The sequence below is a fragment of the Thunnus thynnus genome, chromosome 9, assembly GCF_963924715.1.
Source record: "Thunnus thynnus chromosome 9, fThuThy2.1, whole genome shotgun sequence".
Classification (NCBI taxonomy): Eukaryota; Metazoa; Chordata; class Actinopteri; order Scombriformes; family Scombridae; genus Thunnus; species Thunnus thynnus.
Genome location: NC_089525.1, coordinates 34,708,121 through 34,728,598, shown reverse-complemented (window position 1 = coordinate 34,728,598; position 20,478 = coordinate 34,708,121). Strand labels below are relative to the sequence as shown.

The following is a 20,478-nucleotide window of genomic DNA, read 5'->3' as shown; positions in this document are numbered from 1 at the left end:
TTGGTTTAGTCCCAACAGCTCTGAACAACAGCTCTCCCTCACTGTACACCGCTGAAGTGCCCTGGAGCAAGGCAGCTACAACCTCCAGCTGCTCCAGTGGAATTGTTCAGTGTCTGCTTGTATCAGACGGGTTGAACTGGGCAGCTCCCAGTATGAAAATGACATTCAAGTGTGTGTAAATGATAAAGTAGGCAGGAGTCATGTCTGAGGTTTTTGAATGTCTTGTGTTTGAGCAGGTTGAGGAGTATTTAGTCAGACACAGTTTGTTGTATGAGCTTCAGTCTGGTTTTACAGCAGCAGACTCTACTGACATCTGTCTGATTCATTTGTTTGATTTTATTAGTCAAAACCTTGATGAAGGAAATTATGCTGACTTGCAGAAAGCTTTTGACACAGTGAATCGTTCTGTAATGTTGTCAAAGTTACAGTGCATGGTGTTTGGACATACTGCTGTAAAATGGTTTATTTCTTACATTACAGGAAGAACTCAAGTCTGTGATGTTGAAGTGGTTCTATCAGAACCTCAGGATATTACATGCGTGGTGCTGCACGGTTCTATTTTAAGGCCTCTTATTTCTTATGTATATAAATGATACGACAGCTGCTGTGACATGCAAGCTGCTGCTGTATGCCGATGATTCTGCATTACTGCTATCTGGGAATGATGTCAGTGAAATTCACAACTCTTAGTAATTTATCAGAAAGTGTGAGAGAGTGGCTCATAGATAAAAAGCTTTCAATACATTTGGGTAAAACCGAGTCAATCCTGTTTGGAACAAAGACGTCAAGAACAAATACACTGAAAATCTTTTGTAAAGAAATTGAAATTTTATTATATTTTGTATCATACTTAGGAATAATATTGGACCAGTCACTGTCCCGTGAATCTGTTGTTGCTAAAATATCTGAGAGTGGCAGCAAACTTAAGTTCCTGTTTCACAGACTAAGGCTCTTTTTAACTTTTCTGTTAAGAAACTTCTGCAAAATAATATTATTCAGTATTTATTAGATGTATCCTCTTTAACTCATGTTGGTGATGAATTCAGAAGTGTAGGACTGCTGCCAGTACAGCTCAGAGTAGAACAACAGAAGCTGCATCATATGTTCAACATCATCAATGGGTTTGCTCCTCAATACTTCACAGATAACAATGGAACATACTCAGCATGGCTATAACACCAGGGCCAGTGTGTGTTCATATAAAGTCCCTCCAGTGAATAATGTAGCCAGAAGTTCCTTTTTTTAAGCTGCTGCCGTGTTGTGGAACAGCCTCCTGTTACACATCCAGCTGTTAAAAATGAGAGGAGCTTATAGAAGTCAGGTCAGGACTTATTTATGGAACATGGTCACAGGTTTATAATGAAATCTGCAATTCCATTTTTACGTCAGCCATCAAATTGTCCTTGTTGTACTTTTTTACGATGTGGGCATTTATTATTTTATTTAATTTTTGGTGGTTTATGTTGGAAATGAGTGTTTTCACTTTAACATGTTTTTTTATGTCTGTAATATATAAATAAATCATATCATGTCACTTATCATATGAACAACTGAGTTCAACACCATGAATGTCTTCCAGGAGAGACTGTCTGAACATGTGATCTGTTATCTCCATATTTAAATGATTATCATGTCTCCTCCCTCTCTATGACGGCCGGCTTTTCACTGACGTGGTTGGACAACACGTCATACAAACCAGTTCTTTTCTAGCATAACCCGACGTTTACTGTCAGTTACAGCTTACATCTGATCAGCAGATGGGCGTCCTCCTTTAAATTCAATTAAACCGCCCTTCGACCAGTCGCTCTTAAAGGACAGACAGCTGGGTTCAGGTCCAGGAGAGTCTTGAATCTGCTGCTGGATCCTGAAACAACAACAGCTCTGATAAATGTGCATGTTGGATAGAAATGAAAAGTCTGTTCAGTCTTTGCAGCTTTACATTCTGACCTTCCATGAGCAGGTTGTCCAGATTTAAATTGTGTATCTTTATCCATGGACCAGTCACTCTTCATGGACACACAGCTGGGTCCAGGTCCAGGTCCAGGTCCAGGTCCGGAGGAGTCTGGTCTGTGCTGCTTCTTTGTTCTTCAACACAACACACACAGAGCTCTGAGTGTGAATAATGATGGTGGAGTGATGTGAGTGGAGAACAGTGATGGACAGTTAGAGATCCTCATCTCACCTCTGAGCTTTGGTCTGGCTGTCATGTTCCCCACACAGAGAGCTTTTAGAGGGAGGGACTCCCTCCTCTCTGTCCTCACACTGATCCATAGCAGAGAAACACCTTCACACAAACACAACAACAAGCTCATTCATTACATCAAGCTGCACATCACACCAGCACTGCAGTTACAACGGCGTCATTCTTTTTTCAACCACCAGATGGCATCAAAGTAAGACATTATTCTTCATTTCCACTGAGGTTTAATGTTTAATGTTTTACTTTCAGAAGGTTCCAGTTCTCTGTTGGCTTTTCATTTACCACTATAGAGCACATTTAATAGAGATGAGCTGCTGGTGGAGTCAGCTGTGTGGCAGAAGAAATAAAAATACTCACTAGGTGAATTCAGATCCACATCCAGTCACAGAGTCTTTGTAGCTTCACCTGCAGAGGAAACACAGAGAGAGAAACTGCTGCTGATTCTCCTTCATCAGTCCTTCATCATCAGTCTGAGGACTCTGGTTTTCTATGGAGTCATTTGTACTTCTTGCTGTTTTAATTAAAGATTGTACTGAATCACACTTTTAACTTATTTACTTTAAATTTAGACTTTTACAGATTGTAAGGATTGAAGGACAGACGTTTCCATGATTAATGGTTAAATTTATGGAGCATTGAACGTTGATGTTGCACATTACCAACATCATCTACAGTAAAGATTAAAACAGGCAGAATAAGAGAGTACAAACTGTCTGACTCAATAATGTGACATTGATTTTATATTGATATAGTATAAAGATACTGAATGAAGGTTTGGCAGCAACATAAACTTTAGTTTCTATTGCTGCAGCTCTTCGCTTGGTTAAAATACTGAATATCATCAATGAAAAGATGTTTTCAACAGTTTGTCTGTGATATAGTTTAGAAAGATTTCAGGGGATATTAATTTTACTTTTATTAGCTGTTTATCACTAACCATACCACCTGTGAAACAAAGTCTCCCTCACTACCAGCATGATACTGGTTATTAAAACATGCACCAGTTTAAAGGTGACTGAATGGGGCGACCCTTCATACTGACACTAAACTTCTCTGACAATGAATAAAATGTTTTACACAAATAAACTCAAGACTGTTTGAAACCGTTTGAGTTCATTTTATGTCAAACCTGTCAGAACATAATCACATGACTGTGTTTAAGTGCAGTTAGTGACGTGTTGAAAGCTGATAAAATGTGTATCTGTCAGGTTGGTGAGCTGTTGTTGACTTGCTAGCTAGTGACAGTGTTCCTAATATAACTGCAGCACATTTTACTGTTTGATGAACAATCAATTCACTGCAGAACATCTATTAAAACATGGTTTACTTTTACTGCTCAACATTAAACACAACTAAACAGCATATTATTAATAATCTATTTCATTCATTTATGAAAAGCAGCAGCATCATACATTGAGCCTTTAACACTCAGTGTCAGCTGTGTATTTATTTGAGTCTCATTTATTATTATTGATGCACATATTACATGTTATATGCAGGTAATTTTTCAGAGTAACAACAGACAGTGAAAGTTTGACTGTTGGAACAGTTGTTGAAACAAGTAGACCAGCATTTCATTCAAACTGAGCAGAGCAAACACTGACAGGCATCTTTTATTCTCCCTCTAAATGTTCTTGTTGCTGCATCATCTGTAGATTCTCTTTCCATCATAGATGCTTTCCAAGCTAGCAGCATACGAGCTGTCTGAGGCTAATGAGCTGCTAATAAAACCCTCTGAGTCATTTTTTACTGTTGGGTTAACTGTTATGTATTTTGCTTTTTTTACTTTTAATCTTGTATCTGTCTACTATATTAACTACTGACAAACACCTTTGTTCTCACTCTTGTTTATTGTATCTCATCTTTTTCGGATTTATAATATTATTGGATTTGTTCGATGCTGTTTTCACATTTTTCCTCCATTAAAGCTCCAAAGGCAAACTGCTGTCTTCAACCTTTACTGGAAGTGTGTTGTGTAACTAAACACTTAGTGAGGACAGAAGAACAGTTAAAAGAAAGAGAACAGCAGCTTCTCTCACACACTTGGCTTCCTGGAAATCACAGACCACCTCTGACGTGACTGATCAGATCATAAATAGTCCAAAAGTTCCAGATGAAAATACTTTATAACATTAAAGGTGAGTCAACAGGTTGTATGATACAGGTGTGTCTGTGTGTCCTTACATGACCGTTAAACCTGCTCATTATATCAGGTTAATGATGAACAGATATTCACACAACAACTGGTGGAAACTACTAGTCTGATTCTTGATTAAATGTTAACTCAACAATACAACAAGATTTCCACTGAGAAATGATGGAAAAATGCAGGATGAATGCAGTAATATTTAGTAAAGGCTCAGCACAGGAAGCTGCTGACACTCATTGATCTGATTGATCCTAATTAGCACGACCAGCAGTAGCAGCCAACAAAAACCATTATAATATCATTATAATTAATTACAATTAATAAATAAAATCAAAATAATTATCTTAGGAACACATTAATATATGACTCAGATTATTCACAATTTGATGGGCACAACAGTCCAAACCAAAGACAGTAACACACAATTTTTAACTTAATTGTCTTCAATCCTTGAAAATTAAAACTGTCCTGAACCAGCCTGGTCACCAGAATAAAACATTTGCATTTTTCTGCAAACCACAGAAACGTTGAATATATACGTTTCAACACATGTAATACGTAGCATATTAACGTTTCTAAAGTGACGTAGTTCACATGAGATCTATATGAGCTGGTTTTCTTATTAGGAGGACGAGGGGTCGGTGGATGGTTTGGAAGTTTCTTGGAAGAAAGTTGAAAGTTGGAAATCAGCAAAGAGCGTGGTTCGAGACCACCTCGAAACCAACGCCCGCTTCCTGTTTCAGCTGACAAAACCCGAGACGTTGGGACATTTGGAGCTGTTTCTATTTTATTTTTTATTTTATTTTAACCCAAACCATGATCTTTCCCTAACCCTAACCAAGTGGTTTTTGTGCAGTAACCTAACCAGACCTTAACCACAGCATTCTCACATCATAAAACATCATTATTCAATGGATAATGGCCAACATTGAAAAGTAGACACTCAATGTATCCGTGGTTTGCTGAAATGTACAATGCTAATGTTTTATTCTGGCAATTGAGCTGTTTAGGTAGTTTCTCTCCTCTATATATGAAAATGAGGTCGACTAAATATTGGAAACATCTTTCAAAATAATTAAGTCCAAAACAACAACCACAGAACCAATGAACCTCAACAAAACTTAACACTTATTGCATCACTGTTGTATTTCATGGTATTATTCAGGTGTTTCTATTTTTCTGGTCACTTAGTGTGTCAACAGGCTGAATTTTGACTAATGAAGCTTTTCCAGAGTTTCCTCTGATGTTTCTGTTGTCTAAACAGCATCTTGTTAGCAAAGCTAATTAGAGTCAAAGAGTATTAACGAGATTTCAAACCTTCCACCAGTATTCAACAAAGCAACATAATAAATCACTACTAGCACCATCTCTACTGGTGTCACATCATTTTAACCCCCGCTGACACAAACATGATGAAACCTGTTGCTTACGTTACCTTTAGATGCTGAAAATCATTTTCATCAAGCTGATGAGTGAAGGTGAAATTAATCAGCAGCTTCAACCAGGAAACCAAACGTAGGAAGAACAAACATGTAACTCACAGCAGGAAGATTTCAAATGTCAGTTGCTTCACAAACAGTCTCAACTCTGAATTCATCTTTAACCAGAAGTGACTTTAAAGAAATATGATCCCAGCACAGCGCTGACCTTTGCAATAAAGAACCTGGAACAGCTAAAGTCAAACATTGACAGACTGTATAAATCCTCATCACATAGATTTAGTCTTCTAGCCAAACTCAGGGCAGAACAGTCTGCAGAGCTTCGCTGAGCTTCTTGCTGTGAGTGAACTGTAATAACTGAAGGAGACTCAGATGAGCCTTTCGCTGGTTGCAGTCAGAGGACAGTTTAGAGAGATGTTGGTGAGAACATCAACCTGAGACTGTAAAGGTGGGGGGGCTTTGATGGTGCTGGACTCATCCTGAGCACGGCCGCTTTGCTCCCAATGATTTCACTGTATAAACTTGGAATCTGTGTGTAACAGGTCACCTGTTTTCTGTACAGAAAAGCCTTTAAGTTAATAATTCTATCGTAAGATCTCAACACACATCAGGAGGTTTAAATAGTTGATGAAGTTACCGCTGTCTCCCAGTCTGGAGACACAGGTATGGATGCTGCTGCTGTGTGACAGCCACAGCTGTTCATTAAAGTCAGAGGAAAGGAGCTACATTACACATCTATCAGCGTCACACAGAGTCTGAAAGCTCCGGACAGATTTAACCCCTTCCTCCACCACTGCCACACACACTCTGTATGTTGTAGATTAAGATATATTTACCTGTTTTTACTTCTATGTTTGTACTTTTTATGGACTGTAACTCTATTTTTACTCAGCATGTGACCCACATGTGTTCTCTGTGTTTCTTCTTCTTGTAAACAACAAATAAAGTTATTTGAACTTGAAGCTGTCACTAATACAGACAGAGCAGGTTGTTGTTTTTCTCCACAAAGAAGACAAATGTTGGAAGTTATTGATCTGTGAACACTGACTCAGTACTGTCAGCTGTTATTGGATACTTTGAACAGCGACACTAAAATGGAGGAAAACTTCCACCGTGTTGATTTGTGTTGACTGTTAGTAGAGTTCTGAACTACAGATTTCTGCTGTTTCTACTGGAACTAAACTAACAAGATGAACAAAGAGTCATTCAAGAGTCAAACAGTGAAAACTGTCACAATACAAACACAATAAAGTTACAATAAATACCTTTAGACGGAGAAAAGAAGCTGCAACACGACGAGAACAGAATGAGGAAGAGAGAGAGCTGTTGTTGACTTGCTAGCTAGTGACAGTGTTCCTAATATAACTGCAGCACATTTTACTGTTTGATGAACAATAAATTCACTGCAGAACATCTATCAAAGGACAGAAGAACAGTTAAAAGAAAGAGAACAGCAGCTTCTCTCACACACTTGGCTTCCTGGAAATCACAGACCACCTCTGAAGTGACTGATCAGATCATAAATAGTCCAAAAGTTCCAGTTGAAAATACTTTATAACGTTAAAGGTGAGTCAACAGGTTGTATGATACAGGTGTGTCTGCGTGTCCTTACACGACCGTTAAACCTGCTCATTATATCAGGTTAATGATGAACAGATATTCACACATTAACTGGTGGAAACTACTAGTCTGATTCTTGATTAAATGTTAACTCAACAATACAACAAGATTTCCACTGAGAAATGATGGAAAATGCAAGATGAATGCAGTAATATTTAGTAAAGGCTCAGCACAGGAAGCTGCAGACACTCATTGATCTGATTGATCCTAATTAGCACGACCAGCAGCAGCAGCCAACAAAAACAATTATAATATCATTACAATTAATTACAATTAATAAATACAATTAATGAAATAATTAACTCAGGAAAGGATGAATATACATGTAACGACATTAATATTTTACTCAGATTATTCACAATTTGATGGACGCACACAACAGTCCAAACCAAAGACAGTAACACACAATTTTGAACTTAATTGTCTTCAATCCTTGAAAATTAAACCTGTCCTGAACCAGCCTGGTCACCAGAATAAAACATTTGCATTGTTCTGCAAACCACAGAAATGTTGAATATATACGTTTCAACATGTGTAATACGTAGCATATTAACGTTTCTAAAGTGACGTAGTTCACATGAGATCTATATGAGCTGCTTTTCTTATTAGGAGGACGAGGGGTCGGTGGATGGTTTGGAAGTTTCTTGGCAGAAAGTTGAAAGCTGAAAATCAGCAGAGAGACCACCTTGAAACCAACGCCCGCTTCCTGTTTCAGCCGACAAAACTGGGTGTTTTTAGTGAGATGTCGGGACATTTGCAGGTGTTTTTATTTTTTATTTTATTTTATTTTAACCCAAAACGTGATCTTGCCCTAACCCTAACCAGTGTTGTCACATAAAACATCATTATTCAACATCATTGAAACGTAGACATTCAACGTATCAGAAATGTTGCAGAAATGTACAATGCCAACATTTTGTTCTGGCGATTGGGTTGCACCATGAGCTGCAGAGATGGAACATACCACTCTGAGGGGGGGTTTGTAATAAGTTTCTCTCCTCTATATATGAAAGTGAGGTCAACTAAATATTGGAAACATCTTTCAAAATGATTAAGTCCAAAACAACCACAGAACCAATGAACCTCAACAACTAACAAACTTAACACTTATTGCATCACTGTTGTATTTCATTGTATTATTCAGGTGTTTCTATTTTTCTGGTCACTTAGTGTGTCAACAGGCTGAATTTTGACTAATGAAGCTTTTCCAGAGTTTCCTCTGATGTTTCTGTTGTCTAAACAGCATCTTGTTAGCAAAGCTAATTAGAGTCAAAGAGGATTAACGAGGTTTCAAACCTTCCACCAGTATTCAACAAAGCAACATAATAAATCACTACTAGCACCATCTCTACTGGTGTCACATCATTTTAACCCCCACTGACACAAACATGATGAAACCTGTTGCTTACGTTACCTTTAGATGCTGAAAATCATTTTCATCAAGCTGATGAGTGAAGGTGAAATTAATCAGCAGCTTCAACCAGGAAACCAAACGTAGGAAGAACAAACATGTAACTCACAGCAGGAAGATTTCAAATGTCAGTTGATTCACAAACAGTCTCAACTCTGAATTCATCTTTAACCAGAAGTGACTTTAAAGAAATATGATCCCAGCACAGCGCTGACCTTTGGAATAAAGAACCTGGAACAGCTAAAGTCAAACATTGACAGACTGTATAAATCCTCATCACATAGATTTAGTCTTTATTGTCCATTTGTTCTCACAGCCTGGAGGAGGCGCAGCTGAGGCTGTTTATGCAGATTAGGCAGCGCAGTGCAATTTTAAAGCAGCTTCAAATCTGTGCTGTGAATAACTAGAACATCTGGAACATCTGGAACATCTGGAACGACAGATTCATCCATAAATATATAGATTATAATATATTATAGTCTGGTCTTTTCTCTTCTTTATACGACTGAAATGTTTTCTGCTGCTACACATCAGAACACTGACAGGAAATCAGGAACTTTATTTTGGTTGCTACATTTTATTATGAAAGGATTCAACAGAAATTGAAGTATACATGTTTATTGATTGACTGGTGTATTAACTGACTGGTTTATTGACTGACTGGTGTAATGATGGTTCCCAGTGCTGTAGTTAGTGAGTGTGTCCAGTGGAGGGCAGTGATCAGTCACATTGTTCTAATGACTGCTGCTGACCTCACTCACACCAGCACTCACACCTTCAACACAAACATTCGTGCTTCATGTTCACATGGATGGAAGTGAAGTGTTAAAGTGACAGAGACTCACAGAGAAACTGTCATGATCACTGCCCTCCAGTGGTCACTGTCAGTAACTACAACTCTCCACATACAGCCCTGACAATAATACTGATATTCATACTGACATTATGACATATTTACTGCATTACATCAGCACTAATGTTCACCAGTCCGATAATGGCACTATATATGTTAACACAGACATTATTCACCTGTAATAAATACTACCATCAATAGTGATATTGATCTTTCTAAACTCACTGATCTGGACTCATAGAGAGATAATCAGAGTATTTACTGCCCTCCAGTGGTCACTGTCAGTAACTACAACTCTCCACATACAGCACAAACATCTGCATGATGTCAGTTTTAGTGATAAATGGCTCTTCTGTGTTGGCTTCATGTTTCAGGTTTCTGGTTGGACGGAGCTGCAGTCAGACTGTAAAATATTTCATACACAAGTAAATATTTTTCAAATGTTTTACAGAATACTGTAATAAACTTATTATATTCAGAGTGTTTCCATTTTATGAAAACAGATTCTGCAGTGTGACTTTTGACCATTCATTTTTCAACCATTAAACTACATAAACACAATATACACATTTATACACTATCAACCATTAAACTATATAAACACAATATACACATTTATACACTATCAACCATTAAACTACATAAACACAATATACACATTTATACACTATCAACCAATAAACTACATAAACACAATATACACATTTATACACTATCAACCATTAAACTACATATAAACACAATATACACATTTATACACTATCAACCATTAAACTATATAAACACAATATACACATTTATACACTATCAACCATTAAACTACATAAACACAATATACACATTTATACACTATCAACCATTAAACTACATAAACACAATATACACATTTATACACTATCAACCATTAAACTACATAAACACAATATACACATTTATACACTATCAACCATTAAACTACATAAACACAATACAACAGTGATGTAATAAAGATCCTCATGTGCTGCCTGTTGTTGTGTTTTTATCTCAGTGTGTCTGATTGACACATGAGTTGTTGTGTTTGTGTGTTTGTGTGTAAAATGAGCTGCTGTGTGTTGGTAAAGTTCATCATGTGACTCAGTGTTGAACCAATCAGAAACAAGTGTAACAGTGTGAGTACTGAGTAAAAGTACAGTATAGAACTACAACAGTATATAAACACCCTCCTCATCTTCTGTCTGTTTGTTTCTACTTTGATATAAAAAAGATCAAAAGTTCTTTAAAAACAAAGTTGTTTATTTAAATAATATTTCAGTAAAAGTTCTGAATCATGAAATATTAAAAGTAAACAAACTGTTGATTCTTCGTTCTGATGTGTGAACATGTCAGCTGTGTTTCCATGTTGAACTCTGTCAAACTGAAGCTGCTGATCATTAATTGAATGTATTAAGATCAATTAATTGATTAGTTTATTTATCAGTGATTTTACTCAGTCTTATCAGATATTTATATATAAATACATTATATATATATATATATATATATATAGTGTGTTATACTGTGATCCTGTTTGTGTGTGAAACATGATCAGATGAAGGCAGTAAAGGAAAAGTAGAAAGTATAAGTACTCACTTCCTCACATGGATCATTATCTGTATTGATCTGTGATCAGCTGACTGTGCTCTCATGTTTCAGTCTGCAGCTGATCAATAATGTGATGGGAACATGTTTGTTCCTCTTATTGGTTTCATCTGCAGCTGAAATTAATGTTCTGCTGGTATAAAAGTGAAACAGTGAGACAGAAATATGAATCAATAATGAAATAAATGCAGCGATGAGATGAACAGCTGAGTTGTGTTTTACTGACCTCTGCTGGTCAAAAACACAACTGCATTCACATCCTGATCACATTTAATCAAACTGATTGATTATCAAGCTACAAGGAGCTTCAGATGTTGTATTTTTCACCTGTTTGATCACATTTGAGTTTGTGTACAGAAGTGTGGAGCAACACTAATATAAAAGCATTCGAACAAACCAACAGACTGTTTATGAACTTTATGAAGTGAAGAGAAATAAAACTGAATTATAAACTCTGTTAGTTCAAACTGAACATTTACAGCAGTATGAGTGTGAATCACAGCAGGAGAGTGTTTCAGTGAACGGAGTCATTTCGCATGTTCTTCAACTATTATTCACTAGAAGAAAATGTCCAGAGACCAAATGTTTGGATCAAATGAACTAAATGAGAGAAGTTGATGTTTATTCTTCTGCTTTTGTGTTTGGATGAGTCTTAAATGATCATGTATGTGATTATTGTCAGAAGATGGCAGCTAATCTGAGATGTGTAACTGAAGTGATGATCTTACAGGTTTCTGTCACTATTATACATCAAACTATCTCCACTAAAGGTCCACTTACTGTGCTGCTTCAGGATCTTTCAGCTGGAGCTTGTTTACTGTCAGTTTTCTGTTTTATTAACAGACTTCTGTCTGTTCTGTTCTTTTCTTTCTTTCTTCTACTGAACTGTTAAAGTATCTCCAGGAGACAGTGTTGCTAAAACAGTCTGTGTTCTCATCTGTAGGAAGAAAGTTTCCATCAGTCAATCATTATTATTTTATTCTTTCTGTTTTATTTTATTTGTATTTTATCAAAAACTTTATTGAAATAAGTAAACAACAAGTTTACAGTCTCTAAAGACTCTCCAGCTGGTCCAGAATGCAGCTGCACGTGTTCTGACTAAAACTCGAAAAAGAGATCACATTTCTCCCATTTTAGCTTCGCTGCATTGGCTTCCTGTAAAATCTAGAATAGAATTTAAAATCCTTCTCCTGACTTACAAAGCCCTTAATGGTCAGACACCATCATATCTTGAAGAGCTCATAGTACCGTATTATCCCACTAGAACACTGCGCTCCCAGTATGCAGCTTACTGGTTGTTCCTACAGTGTTTAAAAGTAGAATGGGAGGCAGAGCCTTCAGCTATCAGGCTCCTCTCCTGTGGAACCATCTTCCAGATTCAGTCCGGGGTGCAGACACCGTCTCTATGTTTAAAGAGTAGGCTTAAAACTTTCCTTTTTGATAAAGCTTATAGTTAGGGCCGACCAGGCTCGCCTTGGATCAGCCCTTAGTTATGCTGCTATAGGCCTAGACTGCTGGGGGACTTCCCATGATGCACTTAGCTCCTCTCTCCTCCTCCTCCTCTCGATCTGTATGCATTCATGTAACATCAATGCATGTCACTAACTTTGCTTCTTCTCTGAGTTTTTTGTGCTTTCTCATCTCGCAGGAAACCCTGGGTTCTGGGCCGAGCCTTTGCGGTCCTTCGCAGTCCTGTTGGCGTCCTTCCCTGGCTGTTGCTACTGCTGTTGCTGCTGTTATTGTTATGATTGTTGTTATTCTGTCCCCCCTCCCTCTCTCTCCCCCCTCCCTCTCTCTCCCCCCTCTGTCTTTCTCTCTCTCAACCCAACCGGTCAAAGCAGATGGCCGCCCACCAAGAGCCGGGATCTGCTTGAGGTTTCTACCCGTTAAAGGGGAGTTTTTCCTTACTGCTGTCGCCAAGTGCTGGTCATGGGGGAATTGTTGGGTCTCTGTGAATGAAAGAGTACAGTCTTGACCTTCTCTATGTGAAAAGTGCCCTGAGGTGACTTTTGTTGTGATTTGGTGATACATAAATAAAAACTGATTGATTGATTGATTGATTGATTGAAACCAACTTCACTGTATGAAGACAAGCAGCTCTGTTCTCTGTCACAAACTGTTCCATCCAGTAAAACCGAAACAAGTTTCTTTAAAGTTCATGTGTCTGCATTGATATTAATGCTGCTATTATCCATATCAATCCAGACAGAAATGATCAGAACAATGTTCTTCCAGACACTATGTGTAGGATGTGAAAGTTAGTTGAGTTTGGCTCCATCTGGTGGGAGGATGAAGAACGACTGTGTGTCACACAGAATGTTTGTCAGCCTCCAGATGTTGGAAATATTGTTGAAATACCTTCACAGTGTTTGTCTGTCTCTCTTTGTATTTTAATATCAGGATGTTTGTCTGTCTGTTCAATTCATTTGATTTCCATGAAAGCTGCAATCAGCTGCTGTTGTTCTACTATCAGTCCACTAGATGGCCTCGTGATGCACATGTGGAGGAATTTACAGCTGTGTTTCATGTCAATTACAAGTCAGTTTAACTCTGAGTGGCAGCAGGTGACTAATAATTTATATAGAACAGAACAGACTGAAAATGCTGGAAAATGATTCTTTGTGCAAATATATTCCAAATCTTTACATTTGATTCTTTTCATGTAAAACAGTTTTCAGTGTTTTCTGCTGTTTTTTCTTCTTGTAAGGATGGAAAACATTTATCAGTCTGGAGGTCTGAGACTGACCCATGGAGAACCTTCCTGACGCCAACACGCATCAATGAATGTTAAAAATAAAGAGTCCTGATGTGAAACAGAGCTGAGGATAATTAGACCTGATCCAGAATGTGCTTGACCTGAACAGACCCAAACAGAGAGAGAACATCCACCCTGACAGCAGCATGATGCTCCATTAATTCACTGAGCAATGTTTGAGATCTTTGTCAGTAAATATCACAGAGCAGAACAAGCTGCACACTCAGATGTCTGTGATCCGCTCAACACATTTCTCAACAGATCTTACTCTACTTTTACACATTTTAAACTGAATATATTGTGACTGTCTCTCTCAGGAGTAAACACCTGTCCATGCATCCAACTGGATTCTTCTTTTGGATTGTTTCCATGGTTACGTGTTCATTTTGCTCCATTGTTTGTTTGTAATACATTATTTTGGTGTATATATTCAGGGCTGTAGCCAGGATTTTAGAAATACCCAGAATACAACAACATAAATAATATGTATCATTATTTAGGTTTTATTCATGTAATTATCCAATTATATACTATATTTTATACATTTTATTAAACATGAAGGACTAAATGTTTCTAAATGTCCTCCACACTGCCAGGAATTAATCATGGTGGAGAAATACAAAATCCATTTATAAGATATTTAAATAGTAAATTAATAGAATTAAATAGAAACATAGTAGATAGTAAAAAGTATTTGCAGATAGACTTTATTAACATCTTGAATCATAAAGCTGATGAGGATTTGTGTTTATCTATAGAAAAAATAGAGGAAATACAAAAGTGACTTGCAATTATACAAAATACAAAATAATAACGGCTATGATGATAATAATAATACCAAAGTGGAATCAATTTATAGTGAATATTTAAATGAATATTTACACAGAAACTGAAACCAAAAACATAAAACCTCCTTTCAATACAAACTATTTTCAACAAATCCAGATGAATTAACCAAAGGAATAAACAGTGACACCTGCTGGCTTTAATCACACATGACAGCTGAGTGCTGATGATGCACAACTTATTTAGAAACAGTCAATGAACAACAGCTGTCAGACTAAATGTGAGCTAAACACATTAAACTGACACTTTAAACAGTCCTGAAACTGTCAAATACCTTCAATCTACTATATGAAATTAGATATGAATTAACATGCACACACACAAAAATAAATGGAGAAAACTAACATCAGCTACTGATCATCATGAACTTTATTCTCTACACAGGAACTAAATAAACACTCCAGAGAAAAACTAAATACTTCCTGTATGTCAGAAACACACAACAGCTCCTGGACTTCTCATCTCTAATGCTGTGTTCACATCATATGGGATGGATGGTAGAGGCGGGAAAGATTCCCATGTTTACAACTCGCCAGCGTTCATGTCACACAACAAATCAAGACTGCATGATTACAAAGTTGGTGGAATGAGGCTCAAAAATACTGTTATTGACAATAATCCAGCATATCCAGTAAATATCAGAGCTTTCAGCTTTTCCACTTCATAATTACCACTTGAATGTTGTTGGGCCGTGGCTACAAGTTTGGCTATCAGCAATAATTAATGATTATCAAAGATAATTGTTAATTATTAAAATCAATAAAATTATTAATAAGAATTAATAATAACGGGGCACCACCCTGGACTCAGGGAAAAAGATAGCCAATTCAGTCTCAAAGTGTACTAATCTATGAATTTGGGACTTTGATTAATAATTAATTTAATAACTATAAACAAAATCACCATATCAATAGCTAGTAAAGGTTGAAGGATTTGGAGTTCTTTACAGAGCAGAGGTTGGCAAAACTCATTCTTGTGCAACATTAAAACAGACAACAGGTATATCCAAAAGCATTTATTTAACAAAAGGGTAAAAGCAACACACAATACTAATCTAGCTAAGTGTATCTATATACAAGTGTGAATGTGTGAGTGTGTGTGTGTGTGTGTGTGTGTGTGTGTAGGGAAGACAATAGCAAGATGGCTGCAGTCACCTGGTGACTGAGCACATGGCATGCCGACACTTTGGCTGATAAAGGGAACTACAGGGATAAAAGGCCAGACCATGTGGTGTCTTGAACCACATGTGCTGCCTGAACCAAAGTTTGCCAAACTAGGTTTTAACCTCTTAACTGTGTGGTTCTCTATTCAAGGCCAATTGGTGTATGCTAAAGGTGCCAGGTTAAGATGAGGTTAGTTGCATGCAAGGCCTAGTTACTGGATGTAACATGTGTTAAGCATGCTAACATTAACCTAGCGGTGTGGCTATGCAGTAACCTGACTATAGGCAACAAGGACATCACAACAACAGTTCAATGTATAACCTTAACCAAATCAATACACATACAGTACATTGTTTGAGTTAAACATTCTTGCTTAGCCGTACTATGCTTCACTGTGTTGCTAGGCTATGCCCAGTTGTTACCAGTCCATGAAGGAAGAGATGCTTTGTGGTGTCCTGCTTTGTAGCTGGTGAATCCGTGGGTGAGTCAGGCTGAGAAGGCTTTGGCTCTGAAGCTGAAAGATGCAGGCGTTGCTGGGGAGAGAGCACTCCAGTCGTGCAGAGGGCCCAGGTCACTCCTTGGTGTAGAGTTAGCGGCAAGCTAACTCCATTTCGCGGCTCCTGTACTTGTTAAACTGGCCAGCAGACTTGTGTGTTAGCTGCTGGCACAAGGAAACTTAGTTTCTGAGTCTTAGGCAGGCTCTCGCGTCTTCTGCCGTAAAGAAGACTGTGTGTGTCTGCTGTGAGCAGGCCACACAAGAGAGCAGAGAGCTGCTTCTGCTGCAGCTCGTGGAGAAAAGAGAGAGATAAGAGGGGAATCTCTAGTTTTGATAACCTGGATCCATGGGTGGAGCTTCACACTTTGGGTGTGAACCCCCAGGGCTCAGGTTTCTTGGAGTCTTGAAACATGTGGTAAACTGTGGTCCACATGTAGTCCCAACAATGTTGACCTGAATTCTATTTACAAGTCAGAATCTCATAATTAGCATCATTCCAATATGATATGAACGCAGCATAAAAGCAGCCACTCTCCAGCTGCTGAGCCTCAGCCTTCACCATTAGAGGTGTTCATTTAACCAGCCAATAGGAGGCCTGTTGTTCTGACCATCATTTGTCATGTGATCTCTAAATAAGTGAAGGAATCAGGTAACACAGTTACTATGAAACTACTAGAAGAACTACAACTAAACATTGTGAAGATCCCATTCCCATTATCCCATTACAGTTCAAGCCTTTCTAATACACTAACAACAGAAAACAACAACAACTGGACTCAGTTTATCATTTGATTCATTTTACAAACAAACTGTCAATCATGTGGAAACCATGTTTACATTTACAAGCAGTGAGAGATCATGTTGGTACTAAATACCATCAGCTGTGTGTGATCCTGTACAGACTGAACTATCTGGTCAGCAGTGAGAAAGTTTCTCTAACAGGAGGAGACTCTTCCTCCTCCAGACCACACAGAGACACTGAGGAACCAGGATTAAACCCAAACCCAGCATACAGAGGCTGAGTGAATGTGGTGTTGAAGGTGTGGAGGTGGATCAGTGTGTCAGAGGAGACTCTGTAGAAGGACAGAGTGCCAGCAGGACAGTCCACATACACTGCTACTCTGTTAGAGACAGAGGAGGAGGAGGAGGAGGAGGAGGAGGAGGAGGAGATGAATGTTGATCTCTTATTGTGACGGACATAGTAACCATCATTATCATAGCAGATCAGACTCCAGGACTGATCATTCTCTCCAAACCCACAGTCTTCACTGTCTCCTTTCCTTCTGATTCCTCTGTAAGTCACTGATATACGAACTCTTCCTCTCCACTCGACCTCCCAGTAACAGCGACCAGTCAGATCATTTCTACACAGCAGCTGAGGCCAGTGATCAAATCTGTCTCGATGATCAGGATATGACTGATTCTCCTTCACATCTGTCACCTTCCTGTTGTTGTCAGACAGTTTGAGTTTTCTGTGTGCTGTGTTTGGATCCAGTGTGAGTTGACAGAAATCTGATGGAGAGAACGAGACACAATACAGCTGCAGTTATTGATCTATCATCTGTTTGATGATGACATCATCTTCATCATCAGTAGGATGTGAATGAGTGATGTCACAGTTTGAAGTTTGCTTTGTTTTGATGAATGAAATGAAAAACACACTTACACTTCCTCAGACCTGGTGTCAACCATCGGACTCCAGCAGGCTGCAGCCTGAAAGGAGGAGGGGGGTCAGAGCAGCACGTTCTCTTTCAGCATGCAAACATGGACATGATATTACTGCTGCTCCATTATGGCAAAAACCATAATCACGATTATTTAACACGATTACTCATTGACTTTGGAAACATTGTGCATCTGTTTAAAAAAAAACAACTTGTCTTTTTAACCGTGGATTTCCTTGAACAATAACAGATGCAGACCAGGGTTAGACGCTAGACTTTTCTGACGGCCAACATGTCCGTTAATATTCCAGAATTCCGGCCATATAGAACAACTAGCGGACATATGTTTAAATAGCCATATAATATCCTACATTTAAACAGCAATAAAGCACAAAAACACTAACTATGATCCAACAAATGTATTTTAGTCAGCAGAATGAACTCTTCACACACTTTGTGAACTGAGCATATAAGCAACAATAATAAAATAAAACTAATATCCTTGCTGTTGGTAATTGAATGCAGCCATGCGGGCAGCCTGCAGCTGCAGCTCCACCACCTCCACCTGCCGCCGTCTCCCTGAGCCGCCTCTCACCGGGGCCCTACGGGGAAAATTAAACCTCCTACTGATCAATTACATGTTATTTAACCGTGGAGCTCCGGGCTGATCCGTTTGTTTCACTGTGTCAGTGCTGGATGTAACGTTACCTGAGAGAAAACCGTCAGACTTTTCAGAGTCATAACAGAGTCTTAACAGCGGAGGCAAAACCAAACTTTTAATAATATAAGTTTATATTTAAGTTGTCTTGGCAACATATCTCATAGGTCTCACAATATTATGACATTTGACTGTTAAATTCAGACACATTCATGCTGTGAGGAAGACTCCGCTCTGTCTGTCTCACTGCGCTGGATTTATAACACAAGACAAAACCGGAGCATCATTGTGAAGCAGAATGTGGCAGAATAATCGATTTATCTCGATTATCTTGTTTTCATAATCGTTGGAAGACAAAATAAAACTTGATTAATCGAGCAGCCCTATGACATCACTGATCCTGATCACACTGAGGTGCTTTGCTGTTGCTAGGCAACACAACTGCCAATCACCTGAGTGCAGGTGAGCTACACATGAACAGCAGCTACATTCAGCCAATCAGAAACAGGCGTCTCAAAGTCAAATCATGTTGACAATGACACTTTTTCTGGTAACGCTTTAGATTACAGCCTGAAACGTACAGTGTAATTACTCCGTAGTTATGGTGTAATCTTTTCTACTAACGGTGTACAGAGAGAGAGAGAGAGAGAGAGAGAGAGAGAGAGAGAGACATCAACCACTCAGGTCTTTACACCAGGACCACCTCAGCTTCAGGACACATGCACTCAGAAAATTAGACCAAACCAAATTATGATGAAAGAAAAATAAAAACACAGAGATTACTGGACAGAACTAACAAAATCCCAGAACAAAATGGAAACATACGTAACCCTGAACAGAGAGACACTGTGACATCCTACCTGACCACAGCGTCTGATAGAAAACTGAGAAGAACACTGACTAAGCACAGACTGACTGAACACAACCTGGCAGTGGAAGAAGACACAGACAGACCTGCTGCCCAGAGAGGAGACGTTGTGTTCTTACTGTGACCAGAGAGCTGCACTTCTTAACTCACTGCAACCAACATCAAAGTATTACAGACCAATATTTTACAGAAATAATACAAATATTCCCAGAGTTCCTCTATGTAAGTGACTGGGAGAGACTTCCAGTCCTGCTGGGAGAGAGGGAGGACTGCTGTAGACTGGCAGCAAGATCTGTAGCAGCTGCCATGAGCTCCACAGCTCTGTAAGACCCACATGGATAATAATTCATGTTTATTCATTAATAATTCATTTATTGTATGTTTATATCTTATGTTACTCTTACCTACCTTCCATAGCCCCTATTGTTCTCCATGCTCTCTTGTATTGTTATTTTTGTTTATGTGTTTGCTATGATTGTATAGTTTGTGTAAATATGCTTCAGCAACGTTCAGCAGCATTTTTATATGTAAAAAACTGGAGGGGCACCAACTACTTCAATAGACAGGCTACATACCAGGAAAACTACAGTACTTGACCTTGATACTGATGTGTTTTTAACATGTTCTGGATCCACAAAACACTTTTAACAACAAAGTGGCTTCTAGCAGGTCTGTACACATATACAGAGGAAGAGAGAGAGAGAGAGAGAGTGTTTGTCCCTGCAGGAAGTAGAGCTCG

General features: G+C 38.4%; 2 protein-coding genes across 8 annotated transcripts in view; both read right to left on the bottom strand.

The window, feature by feature from the left end:
• LOC137188661 (NLR family CARD domain-containing protein 3-like) overlaps positions 1–7,512 on the bottom strand; it is a 100,474-nt gene extending 92,962 nt beyond the window's left edge. Inside the window, exons 1-5 of one of the 7 annotated variants that reach the window (XM_067598259.1) lie at positions 7,054–7,512; positions 2,558–2,605; positions 2,183–2,284; positions 1,948–2,085; positions 1,745–1,864 (exon numbers count right to left, since the gene is read on the bottom strand). In XM_067598259.1, the coding sequence (XP_067454360.1) occupies positions 1,745–1,864; positions 1,948–2,085; positions 2,183–2,271 (347 nt within the window). In that variant the 5' untranslated portion in view covers positions 2,272–2,284; positions 2,558–2,605; positions 7,054–7,512. The other 6 variants (XM_067598257.1, XM_067598258.1, XM_067598254.1 and 3 more) reach the window with 6 other exon arrangements.
• A 7,729-nt stretch (positions 7,513–15,241) lies between these two features.
• Positions 15,242–20,478, bottom strand: part of LOC137188662 (NACHT, LRR and PYD domains-containing protein 3-like) — a 117,560-nt gene continuing 112,323 nt past the window's right edge. The window contains exons 14-15 of the mRNA XM_067598265.1: positions 18,216–18,262; positions 15,242–18,061 (exon numbers count right to left, since the gene is read on the bottom strand). Coding sequence (XP_067454366.1) covers positions 17,457–18,061; positions 18,216–18,262 — 652 coding nt within the window. The 3' untranslated portion in view covers positions 15,242–17,456. The remainder of the gene's footprint in view (positions 18,062–18,215; positions 18,263–20,478) is intronic.